The 27,410-nt window shown below is 42.3% G+C and overlaps 1 protein-coding gene across 2 annotated transcripts in view; it reads left to right on the top strand.

The window, feature by feature from the left end:
* Nucleotides 1-2,166: 2,166 nt before the first annotated feature.
* Nucleotides 2,167-27,410, top strand: part of snphb (syntaphilin b) — a 42,471-nt gene continuing 17,227 nt past the window's right edge. For both annotated transcript variants that reach the window (XM_061736869.1, XM_061736867.1), the window contains exons 1-2: nt 2,167-2,223; nt 16,900-17,065. In XM_061736869.1, the coding sequence (XP_061592853.1) occupies nt 17,016-17,065 (50 nt within the window). In that variant the 5' untranslated portion in view covers nt 2,167-2,223; nt 16,900-17,015. The remainder of the gene's footprint in view (nt 2,224-16,899; nt 17,066-27,410) is intronic.

Here is a 27,410-nt window from a genome sequence, read left to right as displayed (position 1 = left end):
ATTTTTCTCTTGCCTGGTCCTGATATACTTCCGTATAAAAACCTTCCTGAGTAAAAAGGTTTTTAGTCTTGACATAGTCCAGTGTTTTAGATGGTTCCATAAACGGCTGCTGAGCAGAAGATTAATTGTAGTTAAAACGAACCACGTGACCAGGAATCAAACCAACCCCGTGTAGGGGGCGGAGCTCTGGCGCCCTCTGCTGGTGAAGGTTTGGTATCACAGCAAGCCGGGCCGAACAGGACCTTCAGGAAGAAAACCTGCGCATGTGCAGAACCTTCCCGTATCTTCCTCACCTCAATCAGTTCTGAATCATTTCTGCATCCGGTCAACAATCAATAATCATGATTGATCCTTGCTGATAGGCAGTACTGGAGTTGAGGGGGGATGAGGGGTGATGGCATCCCCCCCTGAAATAAAAACGGTCCAAATCATCCCCCCCCCCCCCTGAAATAAAAACGGTCCAAATCATCCCCCCCTGAAAAAAAATATTTGACTTATGTAATTTCATCAATGAATGTGGTTTTACTGCTATTTCAACATTTAGAGTCATCACCAGAAAAATAACTCCAGAAAAATAACTTATTTGACAATTTTCACCTGTTTCAAGTAAACTTTCACTTGAAATAAGTAGGAAAAGATTTATCTTCCTATTACAAGCAGAAAAATCTTGTTCCACTGGCAGATTTTTCTACTTATTTTAAGTGAAAATCTACTTGAAACAGGTGAAAATTGTTGTTTTTTCCAGTGATGAGTCTTGTTTTAAGTGTAATGAGAGTTTTTTACTAAAATGAGACATTTTAACTAGAAATAAGACAAATATTCTTGTTAAGATTGTGAGTTTTTGCAGTGATCCATGTTACTTATCCTGTGAAGGACAGAGTCATATTGATAAGTTCAGAAAAGTGTTTTTTATTGTTGTGTTTTGATGTATTTGATGTAAGCCCAGTGGATATTTAAAGCTTACAGAAGGCTGCATTTAACTGCTGCTATGTCATTCCTGCAGTAATTCTGCAGGTGTTTTGGTCACTGCTATTATTTGTAATATATTATATTATTTGTAATCAGCACAAATTATCTGTCCCCATATGATAAAATCCACCACCCCCCTGATTGTTTTTTACAACTCCAGTACTGGTGGGGGGGGACCAGAGTTGGTAGAAACGAGTTACATTTACACCGTTACATTTACTTGAGTAGGTTTTGGGAAATGTTGTACTTTTAGGAGTAGTTTTGAATCACTATACTTTTTACTTTTACTTGAGTAGATTTGTGAAGAAGAAACTGTTCCTCTTCCTCCGCTACATTAGGCTACGTTGAGCTGTTACTTTTCTTTTATCCCTTTTATCCGCGTACGCGTCAATCTCATGACATCACTGGGTGATTCTTTGGGAAAAATGTTTGTTTTTGCATGTTTTGTCACATTTACACAGACTCAAACACACACAGAGTTTCTATGAGTTCATGTTTGTTCTAGTTCTGCTGGTTAAAAAAGAAAAGGAGAAAGGATTGAAATTTTGTGCTACTTGTGCTTAATTTATTTTTTTATTCTGTTATTAATTTATTTATTTTATTATGTATTAAAGTACTTGAATTTACTTAAAGATTATTTTAATTTAAGCTATTTTTTATTTTTGTATTAATTTTAATTTATTTTATTGATTTAATTTACCTGAAGATGATTATTTTGTACTTTTGTCTGTTTGAATGGTTGTGTTAAAAAAATAAAACAGACGTTACTCAACAGTTACTCAGTACTTGAGTAGTTTTTTCACCAAGTACTTTTTTACTTTTACTCAAGTAATTATTTGGATGACTACTTTTTAATTCTACTTGAGTCATATTATTCTGAAGTAACAGTACTTTTACTTGAGTACAGTTTTTGGCTCCTCTACCAGCTCTGGTGGGGGAGGGGGGGGGACTACAACAACACGAGGGAGACTGTTTTGGTGAAGCTGCGCGCGCAGCTCTTGTGTTTCTGCTGCAGAAAATCGGGGGTGTTTCCCTTTAAATCAGCTGTGACGCGTCGTGACGCGGATGCTTCCGCGGTGCAGATACCCTTGATCCATCCACACCCCCCCCCCTCCTGGATCCTCCTGACGCGGACCCATCCATCCATCCTGCCCCCCCCCCCCCCCCACCCATCCTGCGCGCGCACATCCCCGCTCCGACACCCGCAGGAAGTGATGGGTGCGTGAGGGCGGCTCTGCGGAGACGAGTCAGCAGGTAAGAGCTGGTCCTGGTCCCGGGTCCTGGTCCTGGTCCTGGTCCTGCTCCAGCTCCGGGTCCAGGTCCCGGAGCGTGCACGGAGCGTGCACGGAGGTGTGATCCGCATCCTGGGCCTCTGCAGGGGGTTTGTTGTGGTGCAGCAGCTGGAGGGATGGAGGGATGGAGGGATGCTGGTGCTGATGCTGCGCACTGCAGCCCCGGCGGATGTTTGCGCATCCTGCAGCATCCTGCAGAAACCAGGTGCAGCAGGTCCGGGTGCAGGTCCAGGATCTGGACCCAGACCTGCAGGACCTGGTTTCGGGGCTTGTTTGCAGCTCCTCGCACGCGTTGCGGGTCGTGACGGCGCTCCGGCGCCGCGGTTTGACCTTGCAGCATTTGCGCGGCCCCGCGGCACCTGATGGGGGCCCGCGCCCGCGTCCCCAGTCCGGGTCCGGGAGGACCGGGTCCGGGAGGACCGGGTGCGGGAGGAGGACCTGGTCCTGGGGGGGTTCTGGGTCCGGATGAACCAGTAAACCGGAGTAAAAACTGCTCAGAGGCGCTAAAGTATAAACAGGCGCAGGTCACGTGACAAGAACCATGTTTTATTAAAGAAGAGTTGAGGTGTGAACAGAGCTGGTAGAGGAGCCAAAAACTGTACTCAAGTAAAAGTACTGTTACTTCAGAATAATATGACTCAAGTAGAAGTAAAAAGTAGTCATCCAAATAATTACTTGAGTAAAAGTAATAAAGTATTTGGTGAAAAAACTACTCAAGTACCATTCAGACCATTCAACCATTCAAACAGACAAAAGTAGAAAATAATCATCTTCAGGCAAATTAAATCAATAAAATAATAAAATTAATTAAAATTAATAAAAAATTTAAAAAATAGCTTAAATTAAAATAATCTTAAAGTAAATTCAAGTACTTTAATAAATAATAAAATATATAAAATAACAGAATAAAAAAATAGATTAAGCACAAGTAGCACAAAATGTCAAGCCTTTGTACTTTTCTTTTTTAACCAGCAGAACTAGAACAAACATGAACTCATAGAAACTCTGTGTGTGTTTGAGTCTGTGTAAATGTGACAAAACATGCAAAAACAAACATTTTTCCCAAAGAATCACCCAGTGATGTCATGAGATTGACGCGTACGTGGATAAAAGGGATAAAGAAAAGTAACAGCTCAACGTAGCCTAATGTAGCGGAGGAAGAGGAACAGTTTCTTCTTCACAAATCTACTCAAGTAAAAGTAAAAAGTATAGTGATTCAAAACTACTCCTAAAAGTACAACATTTCCCAAAACTTACTCAAGTAAATGTAACGGAGTAAATGTAACTCGTTACTATCAGCTCTGGGTGTGAAAGTAGAATCCCGAGTCTGAACATGTTCATCATCCAGAATTATATCAGAACTGAGTTTAATATTCACCATGTGAGACTGAAACTGTCCTGAACTTGATTAAACTTGATTTATTAGCTGAACATGAAGGTTGTCTTTATAGGTTAACTCAACCGTTCTGAGGTTCTTTACTTCAGAAAGAGGAATATTATGAAGAAGATTCAAAATAACTGAATGAAATTAGGGCCATGCAGGAGTAAAAATATTTTAGAGGAGGAAGATTTCTTTTCATATGCTATTTCACCTTTTTTCTCAATATTTCAACTTTATTCATGCAATTTTGACTTTTTTCTCAACATTTCGACTTTTTTCTCAACATTTCGACTCTTATCTCGAAGTGCATAATGAAAAAAAATCTGGTTCTGTCTCCAGCTCTAGTCCTGGTTCTGGTCCTGGTTTTAGTCCCGGCTCCAGTTTCTTCTCTGGTCCTCTGGTTCTGTTCTGTTCTTTGGCCCGGGGCCACCCTGTCAGCTGCAGACCCCCCCCCCCCCCATCCGCGGGTGCTGCTCTCCGCCAATAGCAGCTCTCCTTCTGCTCACGTTCCACACAGGCGGCGAGTGACCGTCGCCATGACGACGCAGACGGTGTCACAGCGTGGAGAATCTCTCTCTTCCTGCGGTGATCAGAACCTCTAACAGAGTTATTGATCTGTGGACGTGGAGCCGCTCCGCTGCTCGTAACCACAACGTTCAGATCGATAACTGCTCTATGCAGACGATGAGTCTCCGTCTCCGCGGTGGTGACGCCCGTCACGTTCAGCGGTTTGGCCTTTAGGTTAATTACTAGGAAGAAAATAGCATCAGGTTTCAGGACACAGAGCAGCTTCCTCCTCCACGGATCCCTGGTTCCCAGAGGTCGCAGACGCCCACGGTTGCCGGGGAAACGGCGATGCGGCAGCAGCCGCCACATCAGGTCAACGGAAACACACCCGGATACCGTCGACCTAAATGTACCAAAAACCAAAGAAATGATCATAGATTTCAGGAAATCTAGTGTCGACCCCAAACCAAGCACTGTTCACAATGAAGAGGTACAAATACTACAAACGTACAAATACTTGGGCACTGTGTTTGACTCGCAATTTAATTCAATGAAAACACTGATGGCGTTGTAAAGCGAGCAAACCAGAGGATCATCTGCTGAGGAAACTCAACTCTTCTGGTGTCAGCAGAAACATCTCGTGTACTTTTTATCAAACTTTTATTGAGTCTTTTAACATTTTCTTTTACATGTTGGTTTGGTGGTCGATCCATGAAAGACAAGAAGTGTCTGAATGACATTATCAGAGTTTGCTCTAAAGTGACTGGAGTCCAGCTTAAAGACTCTGCTCTGTCTGGAAACACGGCTGGTGCAGAAAACAGACATGAAACTATCCCACCCTGATCCTGCTGATGGTACCAAGACACTACCAAAATACTACTGATGGTACCAAAATACTACCAAAATACTACTGATGGTACCAAAATACTGCTGATGGTACCAAGATACTACCCAAATACTACTGATGGTACCAAGATACTACTGATGGTACCAAAATACTACCAAAATACTACTGATGGTACCAAAATACTGCTGATGGTACCAAAATACTACCAAAATACTACTGATGATACCAAAATACTACCAAAATACTACTGATGGTACCAAGATACTACCAAAATACTACTGATGGTACCAAGATACTACCAAAATACTACTGATGGTACCAAGATACTACCAAAATACTACTGATGGTACCAAGATACTACCATAATACTACTGATGATACCAAAATACTACCAAAATACTACTGATGGTACCAAGATACTACCAAAATACTACTGATGGTACCAAGATACTACCAAAATACTACTGATGGTACCAAGATACTACCATAATACTACTGATGGTACCAAAATACTACCAAAATACTACTGATGGTACCAAAATACTACTGATGGTACCAAAATACTACTGATGGTACCAAAATACTACCAAAATACTACTGATGGTACCAAAATACTACCAAAATACTATCCCACCCTGATCCTGCTGATGGTACCAAAATACTACTAATGGTACCAAAATACTACTGATGGTACCAAGATACTACCAAAATACTACTGATGGTACCAAGATACTACCATAATACTACTGATGGTACCAAGATACTACCATAATACTACTGATGGTACCAAAATACTACCAAAATACTACTGATGGTACCAAAATACTACTAATGGTACCAAAATACTACCAAAATACTACTGATGGTACCAAGATACTACCAAAATACTACTGATGGTACCAAGATACTACCAAAATACTACTGATGGTACCAAAATACTACCAAAATACTACTGATGGTACCAAAATACTACCAAAATACTACTGATGGTACCAAGATACTACCAAAATACTACTGATGGTACCAAGATACTACCATAATACTACTGATGATACCAAAATACTACCAAAATACTACTGATGATACCAAAATACTACCAAAATACTACTGATGGTACCAAGATACTACCAAAATACTACTGATGGTACCAAGATACTACCAAAATACTACTGATGGTACCAAGATACTACTGATGGTACCAAAATACTACTGATGGTACCAAAATACTACCAAAATACTACTGATGGTACCAAAATACTACCAAAATACTACTGATGGTACCAAAATACTACTGATGGTACCAAAATACTACTGATGGTACCAAAATACTACCAAAATACTACTGATGGTACCAAAATACTACCAAAATACTATCCCACCCTGATCCTGCTGATGGTACCAAAATACTACCAAAATACTACTGATGATACCAAAATACTACCAAAATACTACTGATGGTACCAAGATACTACCAAAATACTACTGATGGTACCAAGATACTACCAAAATACTACTGATGGTACCAAGATACTACCAAAATACTACTGATGGTACCAAGATACTACCATAATACTACTGATGATACCAAAATACTACCAAAATACTACTGATGGTACCAAGATACTACCAAAATACTACTGATGGTACCAAGATACTACCAAAATACTACTGATGGTACCAAGATACTACCATAATACTACTGATGGTACCAAAATACTACCAAAATACTACTGATGGTACCAAGATACTACCAAAATACTACTGATGGTACCAAGATACTACCATAATACTACTGATGGTACCAAAATACTACCAAAATACTACTGATGGTACCAAAATACTACTGATGGTACCAAAATACTACCAAAATACTACTGATGGTACCAAAATACTACCAAAATACTATCCCACCCTGATCCTGCTGATGGTACCAAAATACTACCAAAATACTACTAATGGTACCAAAATACTACTGATGGTACCAAGATACTACCAAAATACTACTGATGGTACCAAGATACTACCATAATACTACTGATGGTACCAAGATACTACCATAATACTACTGATGGTACCAAAATACTACCAAAATACTACTGATGGTACCAAAATACTACTAATGGTACCAAAATACTACCAAAATACTACTGATGGTACCAAGATACTACCAAAATACTACTGATGGTACCAAGATACTACCAAAATACTACTGATGGTACCAAAATACTACCAAAATACTACTGATGGTACCAAAATACTACCAAAATACTACTGATGGTACCAAGATACTACCAAAATACTACTGATGGTACCAAGATACTACCATAATACTACTGATGATACCAAAATACTACCAAAATACTACTGATGATACCAAAATACTACCAAAATACTACTGATGGTACCAAGATACTACCAAAATACTACTGATGGTACCAAGATACTACCAAAATACTACTGATGGTACCAAGATACTACTGATGGTACCAAAATACTACTGATGGTACCAAAATACTACCAAAATACTACTGATGGTACCAAAATACTACCAAAATACTACTGATGGTACCAAAATACTACTGATGGTACCAAAATACTACTGATGGTACCAAAATACTACCAAAATACTACTGATGGTACCAAAATACTACCAAAATACTATCCCACCCTGATCCTGCTGATGGTACCAAAATACTACTAATGGTACCAAAATACTACCAATATACTACTAATGGTACCAAAATACTATCCCACCCTTATCCTGCATATGGTACCAAAATACTACTGATGGTACCAAAATACTACCAAAATACTACTAATGGTACGAAAATACTACCAAAATACTACTGATGGTACCAAAATACTACCAAAATACTACTGATGGTACCAAAATACTATCCCACCCTTATCCTGCATATGGTACCAAAATACTACTGATGGTACCAAAATACTACCAAAATACTACTAATGGTACGAAAATACTACCAAAATACTACTGATGGTACCAAAATACTACCAAAATACTACTAATGGTACGAAAATACTACCAAAATACTACTGATGGTACCAAGATACTACTGATGGTACCAAAATACTACCAAAATACTACTGATGGTACCAAAATACTACCAAAATACTATCCCACCCTGATCCTACTGATGGTACCAAAATACTACCAAAATATTACTGATGGTACCAAAATACTACCAAAATACTATCCCACCCTGATCCTGCTGATGGTACCAAAATACTACCAAAATACTACTAATGGTACCAAAATACTACCAATATACTATCCCACCCTGATCCTGCTGATGGTACCAAAATACTACTAATGGTACCAAAATACTACCAATATACTATCCCACCCTGATCCTGCTGATGGTACCAAAATACTACCAATATACTACTAATGGTACCAAAATACTATCCCACCCTTATCCTGCATATGGTACCAAAATACTACTGATGGTACCAAAATACTACCAAAATACTACTAATGGTACGAAAATACTACCAAAATACTACTGATGGTACCAAGATACTACTTATGGTACGAAAATACTACCAAAATACTATCCCACCCTTATCCTGCATATGGTACCAAAATACTACCAAAATACTACTGATGGTACCAAAATACTACCAAAATACTACTGATGGTACCAAGATACTACCGAAATACTATCCCACCCTTATCCTGCTGATGGTACCAAAATACTACTGATGGTACCAAGATACTACCAAAATACTACCGATGGTACCAAGATACTACCAAAATACTATCCCACCCTTATCCTGCATATGGTACCAAAATACTACCAAAATACTACTGATGGTACCAAGGTACTACCAAAATACTACTGATGGTACCAAGATACTACTGATGGTACCAAAATACTACCAAAATACTACTGATGGTACCAAAATACTACCAAAATACTATCCCACCCTGATCCTACTGATGGTACCAAAATACTATCCCACCCTGATCCTGCTGATGGTACCAAAATACTACCAAAATATTACTGATGGTACCAAAATACTACCAAAATACTATCCCACCCTGATCCTGCTGATGGTACCAAAATACTACCAAAATACTACTAATGGTACCAAAATACTACCAATATACTATCCCACCCTGATCCTGCTGATGGTACCAAAATACTACTAATGGTACCAAAATACTACCAATATACTATCCCACCCTGATCCTGCTGATGGTACCAAAATACTACCAATATACTACTAATGGTACCAAAATACTATCCCACCCTTATCCTGCATATGGTACCAAAATACTACTGATGGTACCAAAATACTACCAAAATACTACTAATGGTACGAAAATACTACCAAAATACTACTGATGGTACCAAGATACTACTGATGGTACGAAAATACTACCAAAATACTATCCCACCCTTATCCTGCATATGGTACCAAAATACTACCAAAATACTACTGATGGTACCAAAATACTACCAAAATACTACTGATGGTACCAAGATACTACCGAAATACTATCCCACCCTTATCCTGCTGATGGTACCAAAATACTACTGATGGTACCAAAATACTACCAATATACTATCCCACCCTGATTCTACTCATGGTACCAAAATACTACCAAAATACTACTAATGGTACCAAAATACTACCGAAATACTACTGATGGTACCAAGATACTACCAAAATACTACCGATGGTACCAAGATACTACCAAAATACTATCCCACCCTTATCCTGCATATGGTACCAAAATACTACCAAAATACTACTGATGGTACCAAGGTACTACCAAAATACTACTAATGGTAACAAGATACTACTAATGGTACCAAAATACTACCAAAATACTACTAATGGTACCAAGATACTACTGATGGTACCAGGGTACTACCAAAATACTACTGATGGTACCAAAATACTATCCCACCCTTATCCTGCATATGGTACCAAAATACTACTGATGGTACCAAGGTACTACCAAAATACTACTGATGGTAACAAGATACTACTGATGGTACCAAAATACTACCAAAATACTACCGATGGTACCAAGATACTACCAAAATACTCTCCCACCCTGATCCTGCTGATGGTACCAAAATACTACTAATGGTACCAAAATACTACCAAAATACTATCCCACCCTTATCCTGCTGATGGTACCAAAATACTACTATTGGTACCAAAATACTACCAAAATACTACTGATGGTACCAAGATACTACCAAAATACTACTGATGGTACCAAGATACTACCAAAATACTACTGATGGTACCAAAATACTACCAAAATACTACTGATGGTACCAAGATACTACCAAAATACTACTGATGGTACCAAAATACTACCAAAATACTACTGATGGTACCAAAATACTACCAAAATACTACTGATGGTACCAAAATACTACCAAAATACTACTGATGGTACCAGGGTACTACCAAAATACTACTGATGGTACCAAAATACTACCAAAATACTACTATTGGTACCAAAATACTACCAAAATACTACTAATGGTACCAAAATACTACCAAAATACTACTGATGGTACCAAGATACTATGTTGCTATGAGCAGGCCGACTGTAGAAATGAATTGCCCTTTGGGACTAATAAAGTATTCTGAATCTGAATCTGAATCTGAACGAAGAAGAGAGAAGCTGCAAACAGGGGTTTTATTCACGTTCTAAATAGAGATGCACCGATCAGGATTCTGAGGGCCGATCACCGATCACAGCGTGAAATCCATAAATTCGTCAATATTGTTGTCTCATGTACAACACTGACATTGTATTATTAGCTATAAAAATTAGGAGATGAGAAAGTATCATGATTGACTGTTTTATTTCAGGCTGAGGCAATGTGCAATATTTCACTCTAGAGACGATTTAGAATCAGTTACAAAGAGTAAGTGTAGCTTAGCAGCTTCAGCTTCCTGTGGTAATAATTATGTACAACATGTCACCAACACAGACAACAGCAGACATGTCACTCTCTAAAAGTTGATACAAGTTGTAAACTATAAACAATTAAATCTTGAAATAAAAATGAATTATGAATTATTAAGCTTTGTGAAAGCTTTAGCGATAGCATCCGTCGCGTGTGAGGAAACTCTTCACTCTAGAACTCCAGATGTCAGTCGTGAAGAGACTGACATGACTGTCGATCTGCATGAAGGTTAAAGGTTTTAGGTGTGAGTGTATATAGTTTGGTTTAACTCTGGCGGTCATTTATCAGTGAAATATTAACGACTCGGCAGCTCGTACCGCGGATCCAAACTGCAAACGTGTTTAAACCCGACGTCTTGTACAACAAGAAAGCGGCTGATGAGCAAAGCATATACGATGTAGTTCTTTGTTTTTCTTGCTGTCGTTTATAAGTCTCTGTTACAGGTGAGTTAGCGGCGTTGCTCCTGTTCTTTCTGCCTTAGCGGCAGACAACTTTGGAAACTCAATATCCTCCTTCATGTGAGAAACTTTCAAAAGTCTTATCAGCTTCGTAGTGTTGAAATTATTTTATAACATTCCTCCTCGGGGATCTCCTTTGGACACACCTAGCAAACTGCAAATTTGTTGTCTTATTCGGACGTTGTAAAACTCTGCCGTTTTCAGTGTTGATGTTTTGTAGAGACGGCCACAGCTCGGTCTGAGTTGTGGGAACGTACGTGCGGGCGGTGGTTTGTTGTGGTAAACGTCATCAGATCGGCTGCTTTGAACTATTATTTTCTGATCTCCGATAAAAAGCGATAGGGCCATTATCGGGCCGATACCGATCGGTTGCAGATCGATCGGTGCGTCTCTCTCGCTAACCTCAGCTGTCCGGCCGCCAGTGCAGTGGCGTCAATTCAGTCAAAGCTAAGGTATGGCAAGGTTACGAGTCACAGCTATGTAGCTTATCTGTGTGGTCAAGAAAATTTGTACTTTTTGAAATGCAGTTTCGCTCACATCCTGCTAACGTAACTACAAACACTACACTTTAAAGTGTTGATCAATTCAGTCAATGCGGCTTTACGCAACACGCATCCGTTTTCGGCACCAAGGACAGCAAGTGGCAGAGTTAGAGAGCAGAAATCTCGTATCTGACAAACACAATTTAACTCATTCTGTCACTTCATTCACTATGTCAGTGCAACAATATCACGACATCCCAGTTTAACTTAAAGCGACACTACGTAACTTTTCCACCTTAATATAATATTTCCAGAGTCATTGTGATGGTACATCAACTTCCAACAGGTTTAATGACACCTCTGTCATGGTCTGAGGGGTCTGTATCGCCTTCACTGGCACTATGTAACTTTGAGGAGCATGGTAGGAACCCTGCCACACTACTGGTAAAGCACTACCGCTTTTGTCCAAAGGAGACGCCAAACTCAACAAAAGCTGAAAGTTACGTTGTGCTGCTTTAAAACAGTTAAAGTCCAAATGCAAAAAGGAGAGGGAGGGAGCAGAAGAGAGAAAGAGAGAGAGAGTAAAAAAAGTCAAATATTTCCCTTTTTATAAGAGGGTAGAGTGATTTGATATCTTACCTTAAGATGAACTTGCATAATTAATGAGTGGCTAACAGCCTCGTTAATAGCCTGACTCCCGCTTTCCCTACCCGGTCCTTCTCCCTCCGTTGCCGGGGCAACATTGGACCATCACTTGCCGTCTTTTTTTGAAAAGAAAATTGCGTGGTTGTCTGCTTCCTTTTCATTTTTGTAAGTTAGTAACACTGCAGAGCTAAAAACCAGATTGATAGCGACCACTGTCGTCAGGGACGCTGGGACATCACATTTCAAGATATGAGGGGGTACAAGTGTTGGGAAAGATAATACCTAGTGAAATCCATCATATTGTTCTGATATGCATTTGTATTTTATATGTATTAAATAATAGAATAATCAATACAAATAGACACAGAGTAATTGCATAAATGTATTTAAAAAACAAACTGAACTGGAGGTCCGACCGTCCTCAGTGGGGACAGAAACAACGTCACCTTCAACTTCCTGTTTCTGGTCTCCAGGTGAAGCTATCAGATGTGTTGTTAGCATTATGTTAGCAGTGTGCGCTATTTCAGTCTGGAAGATCCGGCTGGAAAACTACAACCTGTTCCAACATCCGAGGCTGCGGCTCCCAGAGGAACAAATGCTGCTAAAAATACCACAAAGCACCTTTTTAAGTATTTAATACGCCGTCATGTTTATCACGTCAGAGCGGGAGAGGAAACTCCGGGGTTAACGTTCAGAAATATAACGTCCCTGAGAGGAAGGCAGGAAGCAGAAGAGTAATGCAGAAGAGTGATGCGGAAGATTGATGCGGAAGATCTGACCACCTCCCCCTATTCCACTTAACACACACTGTTGCTCCTTTCAAAAAAGGCAAGCCAGCAACCTCCCATAGAAACTTCTGTCAGGCTAACATAGCTAAGTTCATCCTGTCCCTCTATGAAAATTCATGGCATTCGGTGGAGATGGAAGACGATGCCCAGAAAGCATATGATATATTTTTTAAACTATTTTCTAAATTATTTGATATTGCTTTCCCCTACCAGAATACAAAAAGGTGCCCCCAAAAATCTAAATCTTGGCTCACCAAGGGTCTAAAGAAATCAATAAGAAAAAAGCATAAACTTTATAAAACATACCTAACCAGCCCATCTCCACTGAATTTTAAGTCTTATTCCTCTTATAGGAACAAACTTCATCATCTCCTCCAAATTGCTAAGAGACAACATTATGAAACTAAATTTACTGAGTCTGGTAATAATATGAAGTCAACTTGGTCAATTATCAATGAGATCATGAAAAAAACTCCTCCCAATAAAATATCATGTGATGAATTTCAAGTGGGACTGGAAAGTAAGTTAGTAACTGACCCTGTAGAAATTGCTGATGGATTTAATGATTTTTTTGTTAACATTTGACCCTCACTTGCTGCCAGTATACCTCATAGTTCTATAACACTTCCTGAAATACAGGCTCCTCCTAAACCTTTCAGGTTCAAGATGATTGGGCAAGCTGAGCTTGAGGACATTGTGACCAAACTCAAACCTAAAGGAGCTGGTCATGGATGATGGATAATGATGGACTGAAGCCTAGTCTTCTCAAGAAATGCTTGCCTGCCATTACAAAACCTCTTCTTCACATATTGAATTGCTCACTTGCTACAGGTCGTTGTCCTGACCAGTTCAAATGGGCCAGAGTCACCCCAGTACACAAATCTGATGAAAAGTGTAAGTACTCAAATTATAGACCAATATCCATTTTGCCCTGTTTGGCCAAAGTACTTGAAAGAATTGTGTACAATAGACTAACAGAGTATTTAAATGAATCCAATCTCCTCTATTCTCATCAATATGGATTTAGAGAAAAACACTCCACCGCGATGGCTCTGGTTCAACTAATTGATAGATTTTCAACGGCATTGGATAATAATGAATTTACTATTGGGGTTTTTATAGACCTGTCCAAAGCCTTCGATACCGTTGATCATAGTCTTCTGGTTAAAAAATTGCAGATGTATGGTATTGGGGAAATAGAGCTTCAATGGTTCTGTGACTATCTGAACAACCGTAAACAGTTTGTTTCTTGGAATGGTTTTGATTCTAGCTATAGGAAGTTAACATGTGGTTTGCCGCAAGGATCCATTCTTGGTCCTTTGCTTTTTATTATTTATGTAAATGATTTATATCTGGTTTCAAAAAGCATGTTTTTTGTCAATTTTGCTGATGATACGAATATGTTTATGTCGAATCGAAGTTATGAAGACCTAATTACTCAAACAAATGTTGAACTTACAAAAGTTAATCTTTGGTTCCAAAAAAATAAATTATCTCTAAATATTAAAAAAACTTCATACATGTTAGTCGTACCAAAAAATAAGAAAAAGATTCCTTATGATAAAGATGTCTACATATTCAATCATTCTCTTATTAGAGTGCAATATGCCAAGTTTCTGGGTATTTATATTGATGAAAAATTAAATTGGAAAAAACATGTATCATTCATCTGTAACAAAGTTGCTAAGAACATTGGTGTCATCAGCAGGATAAGACATGTTTTACCCAGAAAAATCCTTATATCACTTTATTATACTTTAATATATCCTTTTCTCACTTATTGCAATCTTGTATGGGCAAGCACTTACAAAACAAACCTCAAACACCTTGTTACTTTACAGAAACGATTTGTTAGAATGGTTACATACTCTGAGCCACATGCAAGTTCAGGTCCACTGTTTCAAGAACTTAATTTTATGAATGTCTATGATATCAATGTGTATCCGATTTGTTTATTTGTGTTTCAGCATAGAATGAATATTTTACCTTGTAGTTTCTCTCACATATGTATGTCCAACAACCAAGTCCATAGCTACCAGACACAAAGCTCTTCCAACCTCCGCACTGCCTTCTTTAGAACTGCTCTTGGGCAATTTTCAATTCGTTATCAAGGTCCACGTCTCTGGAATCAACTACCTGACTATCTGAAAAAAAATATTAACTTAACATCATTTAAAAAGGCTCTCAAAAAGTACCTCATCAGTCAAACCATGTATCATCAAACATAAGATAATTATTGTTGTGTTCTCTCTCTCTCTCTCTCTCTCTCTCTCTCTCTCTCTCTCTCTCTCTCTCTCTCTCTCTCTCTCTCTCTCTCTCTCTCACGCCCCTCTCTCTCTCACGCCCCTCTCTCTCTCTCTCTCTCCTTATGAGCTTATTCATTATTTTTGTTTTGTATTATTCATTTATGTACGTATTCCTATTTTTTTTTTCCCTCATATATTTTACTGTTTAATCTCTACACTTTTCTACTTATTTCTCATTACTGTTCAATTATTTCCATATGTTGTTTTTAAACTGTAACAAATTTGATATTTGAATATGTTGGGTGAGGTTTTCATATAAGCCCTCTTGGGTTTCATACCTCCCCTTTGCACATCCCAGTAATGTTGATTGTTCATGTTGTTTATTTATATGATACTGTTTGTGCTAAATAAAAAAATAATAATAAAAGATTGATGCAGAAGAGTGATGCAGAAGAGTGATGCAGAAGAGTGTTGCAGAAGAGTGATGCAGAAGAGTGATGCGGAAGAGTGATGCAGAAGAGTGATGCGGAAGAGAGATGCAGTAGAGTGAGCCAACACACGGCCAAAGTTCCGGGGCCCTCCCCGAGCCAGGCGTCTTCCCCGGTAGGGGGATTCCAGCTCCTCCGCGTGCCGCCAACCAGGAATAGAGAGTTCTACCTCCCGGTACACGATGTCCCAGAAGGCAAAACTTTATCCCGCTGGGTCCATACTGGTCAGTCCGTTCTGTCAGGTGTCGTTGTTTGAGGACCCAGATGCAGGAGAGCGAGAGGCAGGAGTTCCAAAAAACAGAGTTTGATTTACAAAAAGGTCAAGAACCAAAAACGCTGCAGAGCAGGATTATCAAAACACTAGAGCAAAAACAGAAGGACACATGGAGGAAGGAAACAGTACGGAACGACAAGGAGCAAGGGAAAGACAAGACCAGATATACACAAGGGGGTAACGAGACACAGGTGTGAACAATCAGGGCAGATGGAAGACAGGCGGGGCAAAACAGAAACACAAACTGGGGGGAATGTCAGACACTGACACAATTAGCATATGAGTAAGCCACACCCCCTTAGTTACTGTTGCTAAGTGCAGTTTAAAGGTTTCCGGTCTGGGGGGGGCGACTTTGTCCCAGGAGGTTTTAGACTGGGACATACAAGGACGTCCTTAACTAGGTTGGTGTTGCTGCACCGCAGGGAGATGGAGATAATTCATCTTTAATTAGTTTCTTTGGAGAGATGGAGCCCTGAGATAAACTGATGACTTGGCCAGGTGATGGCAGCCAATCACCTGCCATCAGGTCTCAGTGCAGATGTTTGTGTTCCTCCAGGCTCCCGGCTCTCAGAGCTGAAGGTCACCAGGGGGAGCTGAAGGTCACCAGGGGGAGCTGAAGGTCACCAGGGCGGACGGACGGAGGGAACTGGAGGTCCAGAGCTGCCTGGATCCATGTCTGCACCTGCTCCTGCCAGTCGGAGGTCCACGTCAGGCTCACGCCGGTACGTTATCTGGTGCTTCTCTGGAAGTGCTTGAATTCTCCTGAGCAGCTGGATGCAGGTAGGTGAAGCTCATCACTGCATCAGCACCGACTCGTGGGAGGAGGGAAGAGGAAGAAGGTGAAGGAACATCCTGGAGATGGATGCTGACGTAGGGAATCTGCTGCAGGAGGGCATGTCCTAGGACACTGTCCTAGGACACTGTCCTAGGACAGTGTCCTGCATGTTAGATGGTTCCGTGGTTCGACACGGCTGGTTCTGATCGACGGGGGAGACCTGCAGGGTCTGTATCAGGGTGTGACGACGCAGGAAAACATCTAAAACATGCAGGACGGTGGTCCTGGAGGACGGTGGTCAGAAGTGTGTTCTGATGCTTTGAGATGGTTTTCCACTGGTGTGGACTCAAGCTGCTAGATGCTGAATCGTCTGGTTCCGGTCAGCAGCAACCCACTCGGGTGGAAGAAGCTTCCTCCCAGTGGCGGCACCTGGGTGGAGTAAAGCCTGACTAATGCTTGACTAATGCTGGACTAAAGCCAGACTAATGCTTGACTAAAGCCGGACTAAAGCCTGACTAAAGCCAGACTAATGCTTGACTATAGCCTGACTAAAGCCGGACTAAAGCCAGACTAATGCTTGACTAAAGCCAGACTAATGCTTGACTAAAGCCAGACTAAAGTCTGACTAAAGCTTGACTATAGCCTGACTAAAGCCAGACTAATGCTTGACTATAGCCGGACTAAAGCCAGACTAATGCTTGACTAAAGCCAGACTAATGCTTGACTAAAGCCTGACTAATGCTTGACTATAGCCTGACTAAAGCCAGACTAATGCTTGACTAAAGCCAGACTAAAGCCAGACTAATGCTTGACTATAGCCTGACTAAAGCCAGACTAATGCTTGACTAAAGCCGGACTAAAGCCAGACTAATGCTTGACTAAAGCCGGACTAAAGCCAGACTAATGCTTGACTAAAGCCGGACTAAAGCCTGACTAAAGCCAGACTAATGCTTGACTAAAGCCGGACTAGAGTCTGACTAATGCTTGACTAAAGCCAGACTAAAGTCTGACTAATGCTTGACTAAAGCCGGACTAAAGTCTGACTAATGCTTGACTAAAGCCGGACTAAAGCCAGACTAATGCTTGACTAAAGCTGGACTAAAGCCAGACTAATGGTTGACTAAAGCCGGACTAAAGCCAGACTAAAGCCTGAATAAAGCCGAACTAAAGCCGGATTAAAGCTGGACTACAGCCGGACTAAAGCCAGACTAATGCTTGACTAAGCAAGACTAAAGCCGGACTAAAGCCGGACTAAAGCTTGACTAAAGCTGGACTAAAGCCTGACTAAAGCCGGACTAAAGCTTGACTAAAGCTTGACTAAAGCTTGATGCTTGACTAAAGGCGTACTAAATCTTGACTAAAGCCAGACTAAAGCCGGACTAATGCTTGACTAATGCTTGACTAAAGCCTGACTAAAGCTTGACTAAAGCCAGACTAAAGCCGGACTAAAGCCTGACTAAAGCCAGACTAATGCTTGACTAAAGCTGGACTAAAGCCGGACTAAAGCTGGACTAAGCCAGACTAAAGCCGGACTAAAGCCGGACTAAAGCCAGACTAAAGCTGGACTAAAGCTGGGCTAAAGCCGGACTATTGCTTGACTAAAGCCGGACTAAAGCTTGACTAAAGCCTGACTAAAGCCAGACTAAAGCTTGACTAATGCTGGACTAAAGCCAGACTAAAGTCTGACTAATGCTTGACTAATGCTTGACTAAAGCCTGACTAAAGCCGGACTAATGCTTGACTAAAGCCAAACTAAAGCCTGACTAATGCTTGACTTAAGCCGGACTAATGCTTGACTTAAGCCGGACTAAAGCCTGACTAATGCTTGACTAATGCTTGACTAAAGCCGGACTAAAGCTTGACTAATGCTTGACTAAAGCCTGAATAAAGCTTGACTAAAGCCAGACTAAAGCCAGACTATTGCTTGACTAATGCTTGACTAAAGCCTGACTAATGCTTGACTAAAGCCGGACTAAAGCCTGACTAAAGCCTGACTAAAGCCGGACTAAAGCTTGACTAAAGCCGAACTAAAGCCTGACTAATGCTTGACTAAAGCCGGACTAAAGCCTGACTAAAGCCGGACTAAAGCTTGACTAAAGCCGAACTAAAGCCTGACTAATGCTTGACTAAAGCCTGACTAATGCTTGAATAAAGCCAGACTAAAGCTTGACTAAAGTCTGACTAAAGCCTGACTAAAGCTTGACTAAAGGCGGACTAAAGCCAGACTAAAGCTGGACTAAAGCTGGGCTAAAGCCGGGCTAAAGCCTGACTAAAGCCAGACTAATGCTTGACTAAAGCTGGACTAAAGCCGGACTAAAGCTGGACTAAGCCAGACTAAAGCCGGACTAAAGCCGGACTAAAGCCAGACTAAAGCTGGACTAAAGCTGGGCTAAAGCCGGGCTAAAGCCTGACTAAAGCCAGACTAATGCTTGACTAAAGCTGGACTAAAGCCGGACTAAAGCTGGACTAAGCCAGACTAAAGCCGGACTAAAGCTGGACTAAAGCCTGACTAAAGCCGGACTAAAGCCGGACTAAAACCTGACTAAAGCCGGACTGAAGCCTGACTAAAGCCGGACTAAAACCAGACTAAAGCCGGGCTAAAGCCAGACTAAAGCCTGGCTAAAGCCTGACTAAAGCCGGACTAAATCTGGACTAAAGCCTGACTAAAGCCGGACTAAAGCCGGACTAAAACCTGACTAAAGCCGGACTGAAGCCTGACTAAAGCCGGACTAAAACCGGACTAAAGCCGGGCTAAAGCCAGACTAAAGCCTGACTAAAGCCTGACTAAAGCCAGACTAAAGCCGGACTAAAGCAGGACTAAAGCTGGACTAAAGCCTGACTAAAGCCGGACTAAAGCCGGGCTAAAGCCGGGCTAAAGCCAGACTAAAGCCTGACTAAAGCCAGACTAAAGCCGGACTAAAGCCTGACTAAAGCCGGACGAATGCCTGACTAATGCTTGACTAAAGCCGTACTAAAGCCGGACTAAGTAAGACTAAAGTCTGACTAATGGTTGACTAAAGCTGGACTAAAGCCTGACTAAAGCCAGACTAAAGCCGGACTAAAGCCTGACTAAAGCCGGACGAATGCCTGACTAATGCTTGACTAAAGCCGTACTAAAGCCGGACTAAGTAAGACTAAAGTCTGACTAATGGTTGACTAAAGCTGGACTAAAGCCTGACTAATGCCTGACTAAAGCCAGACTAAAGCCAGACTAAAGCCGGACTAAAGCCTGACTAAAGCTGGACTAAAGCTTGACTAAAGCCGGACTAAAGCCAGACTAATGCTTGACTAAAGCCGGACTAAAGCCAGACTAATGCTTGACTAAAGCCGGACTAAAGCCGGGCTAAAGCCGGACTACAGCCTGACTAATGCTTGACTAAAGCCGGACTAAAGCTTGACTAAAGCCGGACTAAAGCCAGACTAATGCTTGACTAAAGCCTGACTAAAGCCAGACTATAGCTTGACTAAAGCCAGACTAAAGCTTGACTAAAGGCAGACTAAAGCCGGATTAAAGCTGGACTAAAGCTGGGCTAAAGCCTGACTAAAGCCGGACTAAATCTGGACTAAAGCCTGACTAAAGCCGGACTAAAGCCGGACTAAAGCCAGACTAATGCTTGACTAAAGCTGGACTAAAGCCAGACTAAAGCTTGACTAAAGCCAGACTAAAGCCGGACTAAAGCCAGACTAATGCTTGACTAAAGCTGGACTAAAGCCTGACTAAAGCTTGACTAAAGCTTGACTAAAGCTTGACTAAAGGCGGACTAAAGCCGGATTAAAGCTGGACTAAAGCTGGGCTAAAGCCTGACTAAAGCCGGACTAAAGCTGGACTAAAGCTGGGCTAAAGCCGGGCTAAAGCCTGACTAAAGCCAGACTAATGCTTGACTAAAGCTGGACTAAAGCCGGACTAAAGCTGGACTAAAGCTGGGCTAAAGCCTGACTAAAGCCGGACTAAATCTGGACTAAAGCCTGACTAAAGCCGGACTAAAGCCGGACTAAAACCTGACTAAAGCCGGACTGAAGCCTGACTAAAGCCGGACTAAAACCGGACTAAAGCCGGGCTAAAGCCAGACTAAAGCCAGACTAAAGCCGGACTAAAGCTGGACTAAAGCCAGACTAAAGCCAGACTAAAGCCGGACTAAAGCTGGACTAAAGCTGGACTAAAGCCTGACTAAAGCCGGACTAAAGCCTGACTAAAGCCGGGCTAAAGCCGGGCTAAAGCCAGACTAAAGCCGGACTAAAGCCGGACTAAAACCTGACTAAAGCCGGACTAAAACCGGACTAAAGCCGGGCTAAAGCCAGACTAAAGCCAGACTAAAGCCAGACTAATGCTTGACTAAAGCCAGACTAAAGCCAGACTAAAGCTGGACTAAAGCCTGACTAAAGCCTGACTAAAGCCAGACTAAAGCCAGACTAATGCTTGACTAAAGCCAGACTAAAGCCTGACTAAAGCTGGACTAAAGCCTGACTAAAGCCTGACTAAAGCCAGACTAAAGCCAGACTAAAGCCGGGCTAAAGCCGGACTAAAGCCTGACTAAAGCCTGACTAAAGCCAGACTAAAGCTGGACTAAAGCTGGACTAAAGCCTGACTAAAGCCAGACTAATGCTTGACTAAAGCCGAACTAAAGCCGGACTAATGCTTGACTAAAGCCTGGCAAAAGCCAAACTAAGTAAGACTAAAGTCTGACTAATGGTTGACTAAAGCTGGACTAAAGCCTGACTAAAGCCGGACTAAAGCTTGACTAAAAGCGGACTAAAGCCAGACTAAAGCCAGACTAAAGCCGGACTAAAGCCTGACTAAAGCCAGACTAAAGCCAGACTAAAGCCGGACTAAAGCTGGACTAAAGCCTGACTAAAGCTGGACTAAAGCCAGACTAAAGCCGGACTAAAGCCGGGCTAAAGCCTGACTAAAGCCAGACTAAAGCCTGACTAATGCTTGACTAAAGCCGGACTAAAGCTTGACTAAAGCCGGACTAAAGCCTGACTAATGCTTGACTAAAGCCGGACTAAAGCTGGACTAAAGCCGGACTAAAGCCTGACTAAAGCCGGACTAAAGCCGGACTAAAGCCGGACTAAAGCCAGACTAAAGCTGGACTAAAGCTGGACTAAAGCCAGACTAAAGCTGGACTAAAGCCAGACTAAAGCCTGACTAAAGCCGGACTAAAGCCGGATTAAAGCCAGACGAATGCCTGACTAAAGCCTGACTAAAGCCGGACTAATGCTTGACTAAAGCCGAACTAAAGCCTGACTAATGCTTGACTAAAGCCGGACTAAAGCCGGGCTAAAGCCTGACTAATGCTTGACTAATGCCTGACTAAAGCCTGACTAAAGCCGGGCTAAAGCCTGACTAATGCTTGACTAATGCTTGACTAAAGCCGGACTAAAGCCAGACTAAAGCCGGACTAAAGCCGGACTAAAGCCGGACTAAAACCTGACTAAAGCCGGACTAAAGCCTGACTAATGCTTGACTAAAGCCGGACTAATGCTTGACTAAAGCCTGGCAAAAGCCAGACTAAGTAAGACTAAAGCCGGACTAAAGCCTAACGAATTCCCTGACAAAAGCCGGACTAAAGCCAGACTAAAGCTGGACTAAAGCCTGACTAAAGCCTGACTAAAGCCAGACTAAAGCCAGACTAATGCTTGACTAAAGCCAGACTAAAGCCTGACTAAAGCTGGACTAAAGCCTGACTAAAGCCTGACTAAAGCCAGACTAAAGCCAGACTAAAGCCGGGCTAAAGCCGGACTAAAGCCTGACTAAAGCCTGACTAAAGCCAGACTAAAGCTGGACTAAAGCTGGACTAAAGCCTGACTAAAGCCAGACTAATGCTTGACTAAAGCCGAACTAAAGCCGGACTAATGCTTGACTAAAGCCTGGCAAAAGCCAAACTAAGTAAGACTAAAGTCTGACTAATGGTTGACTAAAGCTGGACTAAAGCCTGACTAAAGCCGGACTAAAGCTTGACTAAAAGCGGACTAAAGCCAGACTAAAGCCAGACTAAAGCCGGACTAAAGCCTGACTAAAGCCAGACTAAAGCCAGACTAAAGCCGGACTAAAGCTGGACTAAAGCCTGACTAAAGCTGGACTAAAGCCAGACTAAAGCCGGACTAAAGCCGGGCTAAAGCCTGACTAAAGCCAGACTAAAGCCTGACTAATGCTTGACTAAAGCCGGACTAAAGCTTGACTAAAGCCGGACTAAAGCCTGACTAATGCTTGACTAAAGCCGGACTAAAGCTGGACTAAAGCCGGACTAAAGCCTGACTAAAGCCGGACTAAAGCCGGACTAAAGCCGGACTAAAGCCAGACTAAAGCTGGACTAAAGCTGGACTAAAGCCAGACTAAAGCTGGACTAAAGCCAGACTAAAGCCTGACTAAAGCCGGACTAAAGCCGGATTAAAGCCAGACGAATGCCTGACTAAAGCCTGACTAAAGCCGGACTAATGCTTGACTAAAGCCGAACTAAAGCCTGACTAATGCTTGACTAAAGCCGGACTAAAGCCGGGCTAAAGCCTGACTAATGCTTGACTAATGCCTGACTAAAGCCTGACTAAAGCCGGGCTAAAGCCTGACTAATGCTTGACTAATGCTTGACTAAAGCCGGACTAAAGCCAGACTAAAGCCGGACTAAAGCCGGACTAAAGCTTGACTAAAGCCGAACTAAAGCCTGACTAATGCTTGACTAAAGCCGGACTAAAGCCTGACTAAAGCCGGACTAAAGCTTGACTAAAGCCGAACTAAAGCCTGACTAATGCTTGACTAAAGCCTGACTAATGCTTGAATAAAGCCAGACTAAAGCTTGACTAAAGTCTGACTAAAGCCTGACTAATGCTTGACTAATGCTTGACTAAAGCCAGACTAAAGCTTGACTAAAGTCTGACTAAAGCCTGACTAAAGCTTGACTAAAGGCGGACTAAAGCCAGACTAAAGCTGGACTAAAGCTGGGCTAAAGCCGGGCTAAAGCCTGACTAAAGCCAGACTAATGCTTGACTAAAGCTGGACTAAAGCCGGACTAAAGCTGGACTAAGCCAGACTAAAGCCGGACTAAAGCCGGACTAAAGCCAGACTAAAGCTGGACTAAAGCTGGGCTAAAGCCGGGCTAAAGCCTGACTAAAGCCAGACTAATGCTTGACTAAAGCTGGACTAAAGCCGGACTAAAGCTGGACTAAGCCAGACTAAAGCCGGACTAAAGCTGGACTAAAGCCTGACTAAAGCCGGACTAAAGCCGGACTAAAACCTGACTAAAGCCGGACTGAAGCCTGACTAAAGCCGGACTAAAACCAGACTAAAGCCGGGCTAAAGCCAGACTAAAGCCTGGCTAAAGCCTGACTAAAGCCGGACTAAATCTGGACTAAAGCCTGACTAAAGCCGGACTAAAGCCGGACTAAAACCTGACTAAAGCCGGACTGAAGCCTGACTAAAGCCGGACTAAAACCGGACTAAAGCCGGGCTAAAGCCAGACTAAAGCCTGACTAAAGCCTGACTAAAGCCAGACTAAAGCCGGACTAAAGCAGGACTAAAGCTGGACTAAAGCCTGACTAAAGCCGGACTAAAGCCGGGCTAAAGCCGGGCTAAAGCCAGACTAAAGCCTGACTAAAGCCAGACTAAAGCCGGACTAAAGCCTGACTAAAGCCGGACGAATGCCTGACTAATGCTTGACTAAAGCCGTACTAAAGCCGGACTAAGTAAGACTAAAGTCTGACTAATGGTTGACTAAAGCTGGACTAAAGCCTGACTAAAGCCAGACTAAAGCCGGACTAAAGCCTGACTAAAGCCGGACGAATGCCTGACTAATGCTTGACTAAAGCCGTACTAAAGCCGGACTAAGTAAGACTAAAGTCTGACTAATGGTTGACTAAAGCTGGACTAAAGCCTGACTAATGCCTGACTAAAGCCAGACTAAAGCCAGACTAAAGCCGGACTAAAGCCTGACTAAAGCTGGACTAAAGCTTGACTAAAGCCGGACTAAAGCCAGACTAATGCTTGACTAAAGCCGGACTAAAGCCAGACTAATGCTTGACTAAAGCCGGACTAAAGCCGGGCTAAAGCCGGACTACAGCCTGACTAATGCTTGACTAAAGCCGGACTAAAGCTTGACTAAAGCCGGACTAAAGCCAGACTAATGCTTGACTAAAGCCTGACTAAAGCCAGACTATAGCTTGACTAAAGCCAGACTAAAGCTTGACTAAAGGCAGACTAAAGCCGGATTAAAGCTGGACTAAAGCTGGGCTAAAGCCTGACTAAAGCCGGACTAAATCTGGACTAAAGCCTGACTAAAGCCGGACTAAAGCCGGACTAAAGCCAGACTAATGCTTGACTAAAGCTGGACTAAAGCCAGACTAAAGCTTGACTAAAGCCAGACTAAAGCCGGACTAAAGCCAGACTAATGCTTGACTAAAGCTGGACTAAAGCCTGACTAAAGCTTGACTAAAGCTTGACTAAAGCTTGACTAAAGGCGGACTAAAGCCGGATTAAAGCTGGACTAAAGCTGGGCTAAAGCCTGACTAAAGCCGGACTAAAGCTGGACTAAAGCTGGGCTAAAGCCGGGCTAAAGCCTGACTAAAGCCAGACTAATGCTTGACTAAAGCTGGACTAAAGCCGGACTAAAGCTGGACTAAAGCTGGGCTAAAGCCTGACTAAAGCCGGACTAAATCTGGACTAAAGCCTGACTAAAGCCGGACTAAAGCCGGACTAAAACCTGACTAAAGCCGGACTGAAGCCTGACTAAAGCCGGACTAAAACCGGACTAAAGCCGGGCTAAAGCCAGACTAAAGCCAGACTAAAGCCGGACTAAAGCTGGACTAAAGCCAGACTAAAGCCAGACTAAAGCCGGACTAAAGCTGGACTAAAGCTGGACTAAAGCCTGACTAAAGCCGGACTAAAGCCTGACTAAAGCCGGGCTAAAGCCGGGCTAAAGCCAGACTAAAGCCGGACTAAAGCCGGACTAAAACCTGACTAAAGCCGGACTAAAACCGGACTAAAGCCGGGCTAAAGCCAGACTAAAGCCAGACTAAAGCCAGACTAATGCTTGACTAAAGCCAGACTAAAGCCAGACTAAAGCTGGACTAAAGCCTGACTAAAGCCTGACTAAAGCCAGACTAAAGCCAGACTAATGCTTGACTAAAGCCAGACTAAAGCCTGACTAAAGCCGGACTAAAGCCTGACTAAAGCCTGACTAAAGCCAGACTAAAGCCAGACTAAAGCCGGGCTAAAGCCGGACTAAAGCCTGACTAAAGCCTGACTAAAGCCAGACTAAAGCTGGACTAAAGCTGGACTAAAGCCTGACTAAAGCCAGACTAATGCTTGACTAAAGCCGAACTAAAGCCGGACTAATGCTTGACTAAAGCCTGGCAAAAGCCAAACTAAGTAAGACTAAAGTCTGACTAATGGTTGACTAAAGCTGGACTAAAGCCTGACTAAAGCCGGACTAAAGCTTGACTAAAAGCGGACTAAAGCCAGACTAAAGCCAGACTAAAGCCGGACTAAAGCCTGACTAAAGCCAGACTAAAGCCAGACTAAAGCCGGACTAAAGCTGGACTAAAGCCTGACTAAAGCTGGACTAAAGCCAGACTAAAGCCGGACTAAAGCCGGGCTAAAGCCTGACTAAAGCCAGACTAAAGCCTGACTAATGCTTGACTAAAGCCGGACTAAAGCTTGACTAAAGCCGGACTAAAGCCTGACTAATGCTTGACTAAAGCCGGACTAAAGCTGGACTAAAGCCGGACTAAAGCCTGACTAAAGCCGGACTAAAGCCGGACTAAAGCCGGACTAAAGCCAGACTAAAGCTGGACTAAAGCTGGACTAAAGCCAGACTAAAGCTGGACTAAAGCCAGACTAAAGCCTGACTAAAGCCGGACTAAAGCCGGATTAAAGCCAGACGAATGCCTGACTAAAGCCTGACTAAAGCCGGACTAATGCTTGACTAAAGCCGAACTAAAGCCTGACTAATGCTTGACTAAAGCCGGACTAAAGCCGGGCTAAAGCCTGACTAATGCTTGACTAATGCCTGACTAAAGCCTGACTAAAGCCGGGCTAAAGCCTGACTAATGCTTGACTAATGCTTGACTAAAGCCGGACTAAAGCCAGACTAAAGCCGGACTAAAGCCGGACTAAAGCCGGACTAAAACCTGACTAAAGCCGGACTAAAGCCTGACTAATGCTTGACTAAAGCCGGACTAATGCTTGACTAAAGCCTGGCAAAAGCCAGACTAAGTAAGACTAAAGCCGGACTAAAGCCTAACGAATTCCCTGACAAAAGCCGGACTAAAGCCAGACTAAAGCTGGACTAAAGCCTGACTAA

Source organism: Cololabis saira, chromosome 12 (assembly GCF_033807715.1).
Source record: "Cololabis saira isolate AMF1-May2022 chromosome 12, fColSai1.1, whole genome shotgun sequence".
NCBI classification, from domain to species: Eukaryota; Metazoa; Chordata; class Actinopteri; order Beloniformes; family Belonidae; genus Cololabis; species Cololabis saira.
Note: the sequence above shows the minus strand (reverse complement) of the source record. Positions and strands in the feature narration are given on the sequence as shown.